This window comes from Pongo abelii, chromosome 9 (assembly GCF_028885655.2).
Source record: "Pongo abelii isolate AG06213 chromosome 9, NHGRI_mPonAbe1-v2.0_pri, whole genome shotgun sequence".
Taxonomy (NCBI): Eukaryota; Metazoa; Chordata; class Mammalia; order Primates; family Hominidae; genus Pongo; species Pongo abelii.
The window spans coordinates 69,081,105-69,091,819 of NC_071994.2; the positions used below are offsets into that span (position 1 = coordinate 69,081,105).

Sequence of the window (10,715 nt, forward strand, 5' to 3'; positions counted from 1 at the left end):
ATTAATATGCATCTGTACATGTGTTTTTAAATGTCTGGGGGTATATGTGTATGTGCAATGTGTGTGCATGATGAGGTGAGTATGCATGTGTATATACATGTTTTATTTTATTTTTTGAGATACAGTCTCACTCTGTTGCCCAGGCTGGGGTGCAGTGGTGTGATCTCACAGTCTTGGCTCACGGCAACCTCTGCCTCCCGGGTTCAAGTGATTCTCCTGCCTCAACCTCCCAAGTAGCTGGGACTACAGGCGTGTGCCACCATGCCCGGCTAATTTTTATTTTTATTTTTGTATTTTTAGTAGAGTCGGGGTTTCACCATGTTGGCCAGGCTGCTCTTGAACTCCTGATCTCAGGTTATCCGCCCACCTCAGCCTCCCAGATTGCTGGGATTACAGGTGTGAGCCACCACGCCCAGCCTGTATACGTGTTTGAAATGTGCATGTGCATGGGATAACATATCCTCCCACCCGCGTACCCAGTGCATAGTATGTGTATGTGTGTGCATGTATATTCCAGTGAGAAGGGGTTCCCAAATCTGGAGGGCAAAGTCCCCTCAGGGAGTGGCCACTCTCTCCTCACCCAACCCTTGTGATTCTGGTTCCAGCCCAGCTTCTTTTCTGGTCTCTTGGCCCCAACTCTGTGCCCTAGCCCTGTGGGAGTCCCTGGGGACCTAAGGAGCCACAGCCCTTCAGCCCTGGCTGGGGCTTAGCACCAGAAGGCAGGCGCTCTTCTCAGGAGCCCCCAGGTCAGGTAGGAACGCACACAAGTGCTCCCTGAAGTGAAGTTCAGAGGGACCTACAGGGAACGCTGGTCTGGCTGGGGGCTCTGGCCGGGCCTGCTGTTAGGAGGGCTCAGTGAGCTTACAGCGCCACCTGGTGGTTGGACTGGGATCTGCTGGAACTAGGCCAGCGATCTTGGGGTCTCACTAAAGGCTTCACCCACCCTGGGGACATCTTTAGGGAAAGGACCGGAATCTTCCATTACTTGGGGAGGACTAGGAGACCAATGAAGGGCCTTCCTTGGGTAGGAGAGGAGATAGTGGAACAGGGTTACCTCCTAGAAGGATGCTCTAGGTAACTTATCAATTTTGTTTAGAGGAAGAATGCCCTGTACTAAGCCATCCTCTTAAATTGGGGAGAGGGATAGATGGATGGAAAAAACAACCATTTTATCCCTCCTTCCTTACCCATCTCTGCCTTTTTATTTATTTTTATTATTATTATTGTTTTTTTTTTTTTTTGAGATGGAGTCTTACTCTGTCACCCAGGTTGGAGTGTGGTGGCATGATCTCGGCTCACTGCAACTTCCGCCTCCTGGGCTCAAGCAATTCTCTGCCTCAGCCTCCCAAGTAGATGGGATTACAGATGCCCACCACCATGACCAGCTAAATTTTTTTGTATTTTTAGTAGAAATGGGGTTTCACCACCTTGGCCAGGCTGGTCTTAAACTCCTGACTTCGTGATCCACCCACCTCAGCCTCCCAAAGTGTTGGGATTACAGGCGTGAGCCACCGCGCCCGGCCCCATCTCTGCCTCTCTCCATCTGTCTCCCCCCTTGGTCTTTTTCTGTTTGTCCTTTCCGTTTCTCCCTCTCTGGGACTGGGGTAGGCTGTTCCTGCACCTCTCCACCAACCGCCCTAACCCTACACTCACCTCCACAGGAGACCTGACTGTGGAAGCCTGTGGCCCAACTGTCTGTCTGTCCTACCACCTCAGGCTACAGGGCCTGGCCAAGGTTGGGGCTGGCCTGGGGGAATTGCCCAGGTGTGCTGTGGGGACTTTTGGCAGTTCCCTCTGGAAGGTTCAAGGAACAAACTCCCCCCACCACCTCCCACATAGCTCACCTCCTAGGCCAGGCCGGCTTCTGTCTGCAGCCCCCACTTACCCACTGGGACCTTCCCATGGCTTCTCTCTCTCGCTTGGATTTTCTAGATTTTGTGTGGGAGACAAATTCTTCCTGAAGAACAACATGATCTTGTGTCAGATGGACTATGAGGAGGGGCAGCTCAATGGCACCTTTGAATCCCAAGTTCAGTAACGCCCGGCGCCTGGCCTCCAGGCCCGTCTGTCCATCTGCCCGCCTGCCCACCCGCCTGGCCGGCCAGCCAGCCACTCTACCAGTGCAGGCTGGCCAGCCGCTCTCCTGCCACATTAGAACTTCTCCGTCCTCGATGGGAGGGATGGCCCTTCCTCCTCCACCACCGCCCGTCTTTGTGTGACCCCTCCTGGGGCCAGGCCGGGCCTGTACAGTCTGTCTTCTGTATATAAATGGGAACATTTATTTTATGAGAAATGTAATGCGATTTTATTACTGGCGTGGATTAAACTTATGAATGTTTCCGGGAGGTTACTCTGCGTTGTTCACATGACTGACACAGACCTGGGGCCCCTCCCCTCTGCCTCTCAAGGGCAGGGCACAGAGCAGGGTGGGGGCCTCCAGCATGGGCTGTTGCCGGGCAGGGGAGCAAAAGGTTGGCTTTAGGGGAAGAAGCTGGGAGGAGGGAGAAAACTCAGAGCCTCCAGCCCCAGCCAGAGGTGAGACCTGGGGTATCTTCCCTCTGGGAGAGCACACAGTCTGGCCCTGAGTAGGTCCCCAAGAAGAGGGGAAAGATGAAGCCTTCCCTACCCTGTGTTCAGCCCCTCTGTTGAGACCCCAGACTGACTGCACAGATGGGGACCCAGCTCTGACCTTTTCCCCAGTAGGACCACAAATCTTGTGTCCTCTGCCATGGGAGCACCATGATGAAACCTGTCTTCCCTTTTAGGGTGACAGACAGCACTTGTTGTCTCTGCCCAGCAGCTGGGGCCCAGCTTTCTGCTCTGAGTGAGCAAGAAAAATCCTGTTTCCTTTCGACTCAGCCCATGCAGTCTGGAGGCATCCATTTATTCAGTCAGCAAACCTCAACAGACTCTGTGTCTCAATCCCATGCTGCAACCGGGGGTGTCCTGGAGCAAATCAGATGTGAGGATAAATCATAGATCAGACACCGTCCCTGCCCCTGGGGAGCTTGCTGTGGGAGTGGAAGGCAGAAGCTATGTTGTGGGGAAAGCCAGGAAAACAAAGCACATCATTGTGAGGACGGAATGCTGTGCGGAGACCTGGGACAGGCCAGTTCCCTCTAGGGGACACGAGGCCACTTGTGATGACTTAAGAAAGTCATAGATGAACGAGTCAATGGACACATGGTCAGACAGACATGTGCTGCAGGCAGGAAGGACGGACACACAAGTAGACAAGTGTGTAGGCAGAGACAGACAGGAGAGGCGGAGGTGGTCAGGCCCCATCACTCAGCTCCAGCCAGAACTGCGGCAGACAGGCAGACACCAGGGCGTTTTCCACCTCCCCCGCTGAGCTAGATTCACTCAAGGCAGCAGGGGTGCTGTCTTGGTCTTGGGTGCAGCCACAGCGCCAAGCACAAAGCCTGGAACTGTAAAGGTACCTTCTCACGGGGCAATATTAAAAACAGAGGCTTCTTGAATCCCCAGCCTAGACAGAAAAAGTTGCACAGACAGGCTCCTTCACAGACAGGCTCCTTCACTATCAGGCCACTCCCTCCTCCTTCCCAGGGGCTATTTTCACCCTAGCCACAGCCCACAGCCCACAGCCCAGGGCAGATGGAGCCAGACTACTGCCTCAAGCCCTGCCTGCTCCTGGGCAGGGAATGGGCTGGCCTGGGCTGGGCTAGGCTGGATTCCCACCTCACCCTCCCCAGGCCTACTTCTCTACTTGAAAGTGAAAGGATGGCTGGGCGCTCCTGGGGGCTTGCAAGAGGCTACCTCTCCAAGTTGTGGTTTTGCGGTCATTGGCCCAGTTTGTGAAAAGGGATTGCTAGGGCCGAGGATCTTGGGGCAGAAGTTCTCAACTTTGGGGACATCCAGTTTCTGTGAAGGAGCTGCACCCTGTATGTGCTAGAAGAGAGGCAAAGGCCGGTGGATCTGGCTGCAGTGGGTGTTTGTATGAGCCATGGGTCCAAGGGGACAGTGAAACTGGGAGCTGTCTGTATGTGAGCACGTGGGATTGTGAAGGGGCTTGCGTGAGGAGAGACACAGAGGGCTGGAGTTTATAATGAGGAATTTTCTTGTTCAACATGAAAAAGCAAATGATTTTCCTGCATTGTAGCAGAGTCCCCAGTGCCAGACTCTCCCTGGACCCTTAGGTCTAGGATGGCTGTGCCCAACCCAAGGGCCCCAACTCTTACTTCAGAGTTTGCTGGAGATAAAGTTATAACACAAGTTAATGACATGGTTATCGAGAGATAACGGAGCCACTTGAATGCAGTTTCTGGGCAATTACAATTGTTTCCAACAGAGTTACCATATTGCAGCCGTGAAATAACATGTCATTTTGCAGTAATTATGTAATTAACTTGTCTCACCACTCTAGGTTGCACAACAATTAATTCACTCACAATGAGATAGAGTCAAACTCAGGCAGGCGGGGTTTGCAAGCCCCCAAGAACAGAGCTGGCCTTCTAAGAAGACCCCAGCCCCACCCTGCCCACCCCAGACCTTGTCAAAGGGCTTCCCCAGCTCAACATGGCATGGAATTTGCCAAGTCTGGCATCATGGACCCAGTTATTGCCCTCTCACCATCCTCATCTGGGAAATGGGGATGATCTGATTCCCAGGTCAGCCACGGGCCCCAGATCTACACTGTGAAGTGCTGTGGTTACATGAGATGCAGTCAGCATCATGAGATCCTGAGTAGGAGACCCTCACCCAGAAAGTCCAGTATCAGCCCACAGATACCCCCAAGAAGAGGCCACGTGGGCCTCAGCAAGTGTGAAACTGATAAGAGGGTAGGGGGGAAGCAGAGAGAGACCAAGCTCACTCTGTAACAGAGCAACTGGGGTGGGGCAGGAAAGGCTACCAAGGTCTGGGGATTATGCACTTGGAGAGAATTCACAACACCCAGGAACACCCAGGGGTGACACGGGAGAAGCCTGAATTCCTCCCCGGTCACTGCAAAGGAGAAACTTGGTTAAGTGTAGGGCATGAATTGTCTGGGCTTGGCTCTCCTTGGGGGCTGCACCCGCCACAGATGATTGGTGCAGGGAGGGAGAGCTGAGCATGAACTGTTAGATGCTGCAGCAGCTTGCACCTCAACCTGGGGCATGTGGGCAGTGGGGAGTGTAGGCCGGCATTGAACCATAGCTGTGCACAAATCTCCCCTTCCTCCAACCAGATCTTGGGACCTCATCCCCTCTCCCTGCCTTCCTTGGTGGCCTGGGGAAGAGATACCCTAACAGGGTGCCTGAGCCCATGAAATATGGCACGTGCTTATGCTCCCACTCCTTGGCCTGAAGCTGGACTGCACAGCCCATGTTTGGAAAGAAGTTTGATTCCAATCTTAACACTGCTGCAAAGCCCATCATGAAATCTACTATGAATCCTGTCGCCTCCTGGGCCTGCTCCCAGAAACCTTCCCCCACATCATGAGACATGCGGAGGCCACAGGCAGAATCCACATGACATTCCTGCCCGGGAGATCTCATCTCTACAAGGAGACAATTGCTCTTTCCCTTAAAGCTGTCAGAGACCGTTCATGGCCAGGGTTTTTATTCTAGGGCAGTGTCCTTCTCCTTCATGAGAGTTGACGGAAAGTCTCTTGTGTGCCAGGGTTCCCCCAAACACCAGTTTCTCCCTCTCTTCAGATGCCCAGGCTGCACAACACTCAAGACTTCCAGTGGGTGCTGCCTAGACCCCAGCTGTCTGAGCTCATGTGCTCTGAGCCCAGGACAAACAGCCAGGTCCTCGGACTGTCCCCCGGCACTGGGTTTTGCAGAGCTTATTGCCTTTGCCAAGAAAGTCTGGGCCCCTCAGAGGTTCCAGAGCCCACTGGCTACCTGTGGCACCTGGGCTGGGGTCTGCGCTTCCATGGTCCCCATGCCCTCTCCAGGACACCACATTCCAGAGAGGAGCTGGTTCAGGAGCTCCTGCCTGGGGCTTTCTTTGCAGACTCTTACCTCCTGGATCTGCTCTGGAAGCACAGTGAAGCCTGTTGGGGTGGGGGGTAGGGGACAGCTCTGGGGTTTCCTGAAGTTCCGGCGAGTCCAGTTTTGTCTTCCAGAGCTGGAAGGTGCTAGGGAACTGAGGCGGTTCCTGGGCCACATTTGTTGTTCTAATGGGTCTGCCTGCTGCACTGGGGGAACTGAAGGGCTCTCCTGACAAGGGGCCAGAGGGCTCCTCATGATTACTCAGGCTCCCTTTCTCCAGCTGCCACCCTGATCCCTGAGCCCCCGGCCCATCTGCCAGGTACTGGGTGGGATCAGGGATCAGAGACAGAGCACTGAGGCACAGAGGGACAGAGGAAGAGATGAGAGCGGATAGGATGTGGTGCGGTGGAGGGAGAGAAAGAGAGATGGAAACAGAGGTGGAGATGGAAAGAAATGAGGCAGAGGGCAGGAGAGGAGAGAGAGGGAGGGAATGGGAAAAGCATCCCAGAAGAAGTTGCTAACTTAGGGAAGGCATGAGGTGAGGGCAGTGTGGTGGAAAGGGCAGCGTGGCATGATGGTTACGTGTACAGGCCCAGGAGCCAGATTATGTGAGCTCAGATCCTAGCTCTCCACTTGGCAGCCGCAGAGCCCAGGGCAGCTTACTTAGCTTTCTTTCCTCATCTTTAAAGGGGACTGATGATAGTGCCTGCACCTCAGGCTGCTCCCAGCGGTAGGTGAGCCATCACGTGGGAGGTGCTCACAGCTGCAGCAGCTCCTGGCGAACACCAGAACACGTAACTGCTGCTGGGAACCTTCACTTTATGCAACCTGCGCGAGGTCTGCTGGTTTGAGGCCTGGGCTCAATTCCAGGGCAGGAGGCCTGGCTCACCACAGCAGAGTCCTGCGTCACCACCACAGGCGGTTCCTGGGCATCTGAGAGCTCTCAGGAGGGGGGTGCTGCGTGCTGGCAGCAACGGGGGAAATCCAGCCCAGACAAACAAGGCAGGCTTTCATAAAAACATGCCCAGCCCGCTTAAGCCTCTCCGCAACTCTATCTCCATTTTACAGTTGAATCATCCCCATTTTACAGTTGAAGAAACTGAGGCTCAAAGAACCGTTCTAGTTAAGTAATATTCAATAGCATCTGGACTTGAATTCGGCCTGGTCTGACTCGAGTCCATGCAGGTAACTCCCATGTGAAACTGCCACCTAGAGGCTGCTCTGGGCAGTGGAAGGATCTGCGAGTCCAGAAGTGGATTTTATCCTCGCTAAACCCCCAGATCCTCTCTCAGTCTGCACCCCCTTTTCTCTCTACAACTCATGCCCTAGAGAGGGCTTGATCCACAGAGAGGAAGGGTCCTCGGACACTTATGTTCCTCACTGCACATCCTGCATGAGCATGTCACCGGGCCGGGCCTGTGCTGGCCGCTGGGTGGGATGAGCAATTCCAGATGCTGAGCAGAGGTGGTGCAGGCAACCTGTCCCATGCCTGAACCGGAGGTTTATCAGTGCGGCAGGCCCCAGTGCATCATTGCTCTGTCAGTCCGTCACAGACATGACCGTGCTATACGCCAGGCACGGTGCTGGAAGCAGGCTATGGGATGGAAACACCAGTGAACAAGGTCATTCTCTGTGTGGTTTACAGTCTAGTGAGGGAGACAGACAATAAACAAATAAAAAGATCAATAACAGGCTAAAGACAGTGCCGGGTGGCAGAGAGAAGCTGGAGGGAAGCCTACTCAGAGAGAGTGGGCAGGGATGAGAGTTTCTTGCCCATCACCCTTAGAGACCATCTTATCCGATGGGCTCACTTTGGGGAAACTGGGGCCCAGAGAGGAAGTGATGGCCAGGGGCACACTGGAACCAGCTGGGTTGGGAGCCTGGGTTCCTGGCCCTCAGCCTGGCCCAGGGCTCTGTCTCCTACACCCTGTGACTTGCGTTCCAGCCAAGGATCCTCCTTGGGCACACAGTGGGTGGAGGAAAGGAAACTCCACTCAGCCCTGACACCTGCTCAGTGCTTTTCTTCCTTTGTTTTCCACTTAATAAGAAACATTACTCCTTAAAATGCCAAGAAATTGGGTTTGGGTTCTTGGCTTCCACCACCAGTCTCTCTGCCCCATAATGCCACCAACTTGGGACACATTGACTAGATCCATGGCTTCTGGGGATTCCAGTGGGATTGTTCCGGACACTTGGAGTGCCTGCCCTGTATAGCGTATGCATTAAGAAGGCAGGATTCTCTGCAGACTCAGCACGAGTAGTGTTCTGGGGAAAAAACAATTCACTGTAAAAGCAGGAATGTGCAATGCCCAAAGGGCCGCAGGACGCCAGGAACTGGCAGGACCAGCTCTCCTGTTCCTTTTCTCCGGCCGTTGCCTCTTTCAGCTCGGCTGGTTAGTTCTGATAGGGGAGGAGCTCTGAGCTGAGGCTCAGCTTTGGGGCCTCTGTTGGACCTTCCTGGCTCCCAGGGTCCAGAGGTGTGCCGAGGCAGGGAGAGGTGGGCCGAGGCAGGGAGAGGTGGGCCGAGGCAGGGAGAGGTGGGCCGAGGCAGGGAGAGGTGTGCTGAGGCAGGGAGAGGTGTGCCGAGATAGGGAGAGGTGGGCCGAGGCAGGTGGGTTTCTCTTAGCTGTGCATCACAGGCCGAGGTGTGGTGGCTCCTGTCTGCTGCCAATGACATGCCCATTAGGCACGCCCTGAGGGAAAGGTTGTTTTGTCTGGGTCCGGTAGACTCCCCTCCCTGCTTCACCTGGGCTTTCAGGGCTATGGGTTCATGAAATCAGTCAAGGTGATGGTAGGGCCCCTTGCTTCTGGTCCAGGGACATCAGGCCACCATCCATTCCTAGCCTCTCTCACAGTGAAGGAGTGAGGGTGACTTTGCACAAAGTAGGGTTGGGGTAGGCACCCCCTTCTCTGAGTTCCTATGGGCTGCTGCCCCTCAGCTGGGGGCTCTGCTGGCCCAAACCTGTCCTTCACCCTCCCCTGCACCTGCCTTCTTATTTAGGGCCTATCTGGAAGCTAATCCCCGTGCTTATTAGATGACCCCTCCTCCTGTCCCTCTGCTTTCATTAGAGACAAGAGAGCTAATTACCGGCCCCTCTGAGGCCCCACTACAGGCCATTTTAGAGCTGAGGCAGCCCTTAAAATGATTTAAAAATCCCATTTCCCTGCAATGAAATAGACTACCCTTCCCTCCTCATTAAGGCTAATTACAAAACATTTCCCACCTGAGAGGGGCCTGTTCTTGTCCTCCCACCCACCCCCACCTCCAGCGGTGGCTCCACAAAGAAGCCTCCCCAGGCTGGGAAGGGAGGCAAGGGAAGCATCAGAGGCTCTTCTCCCTCCAGGCAGACATCCCAGTAAGTTCTGGAAGGCTGAGCCTGAAGCAGCCGGAGGCAGGATGCATGCAGTTTGTGGGGGTTGGATGGAGAAATGTTGAGAAGGGGAAAGAGAAAACCAGGTTTGAATGGTGGGCACCACCCCTTCTAGGGCCGTCATGCTGCAAAACTGCAAAACTTCCCCCACCAAGTCCAAAACGTGAGCATGTCCTACAGGAAGGAGAACCAGGTCAGGCTCTCAGGACTCACTGAAGCTCTTTGTGGTCCTGGAGTTTCCAAGATGGAGCCCTTGGGCTCATCAGCAGATACACAGTGTGGAAGAGGTGGTGGAAAGCACGCCCAACAAATACGGCGTGGCCTTTCCCTGGAAAACCAGCACTCACTACCTCCAGAAGCAGCTCAGCTCTTCAAAGGGGGCCTCCGCCCAGGTGCCTCAGACTCCAGAAAATGATTCTGACATTATCCTTAATTGTCTTCTTCCCCTCTGCCCCCTGCCTGGGACCAGCAAAGTGGTAAAACCAAATTAAAAACTCAGGCTATCAAAAAAGGAGCACTTTAAAAATTTCAGCATATATATATGTTTGTCATATATATGTTATATATAAAGGTTTGTTTCATTTCAAAAACATAACTTTATTTTGCAGTTTAGATATTTTTATTTTAAATCGCATAGGGGTTGGATGCCCTCATCTTTTTTCTTCAGGGTAGGGCCTCTAACCTAGGCTCTGGACTCCATTTAGCTCTGCTCTCTCTGTATGCAGCATGGCGCTGTGCAACGTAATCTTTGAGGTTCATCCCTCTCCCACATTCTTGGAAACTGTGAGTCCCATTCCATGAGACATTTGGTGTGGACTGTTTCTGCATGCTTTCTTCCCAACCCCACCTTTGGTAGGGGGCTGTAGATTGGTGGTGTGCAGTAGATGGACCCCAATGTTTAGCTCACAACCAAGCTTTGTCAAAGGGAGAATATAAGGCAAAAAAGTGGCATGATCTATTTTGTTGGGGACCCCAAGGCCTTCCCAATGTGATCCCTGGGCCAAGCAGGAATAGACTCTGCGTTCCACCACTGAGTTTGTCTCTGGTGACCCTCAACACCAGCAGCACTTTGAAGAATGGGACACCATATTCCTCACTCCCCTTCAGACACTCTCCTAGTCTTGTGCACCTTCAAGCTTTGCTTTCTGATCTTTGCAGAGAAACATTTAGGCCAGGATAAAGACTTCATATAAAGGAAGGGGCACAGGTTCCAGAGTCCCAAGACAGATGCAGATTCTGGGCTCCTGATCCCATCTGGGTAAGGACCAGATCCCCATTATACTTCTGGTTGTCTTTATTCCCTGTTAGAATGCACACTTCCACCTTTCCCCACCACTGACCAGTAGTCCTTTGTCCAGCAAAATAATGCCCTTGGGCCTGAAGAGATCTTAGAGGCAGAATATCAAGG

General features: G+C 53.5%; 1 protein-coding gene across 2 annotated transcripts in view; it reads left to right on the top strand.

The window, feature by feature from the left end:
• Positions 1 to 4,419, top strand: part of LMO1 (LIM domain only 1) — a 46,340-nt gene extending 41,921 nt beyond the window's left edge. For both annotated transcript variants that reach the window (XM_009246671.2, XM_002822062.4), the window contains exon 4: positions 1,933 to 4,419. In XM_009246671.2, the coding sequence (XP_009244946.1) occupies positions 1,933 to 2,038 (106 nt within the window). In that variant the 3' untranslated portion in view covers positions 2,039 to 4,419. The remainder of the gene's footprint in view (positions 1 to 1,932) is intronic.
• The last annotated feature ends 6,296 nt before the right edge of the window (positions 4,420 to 10,715 follow it).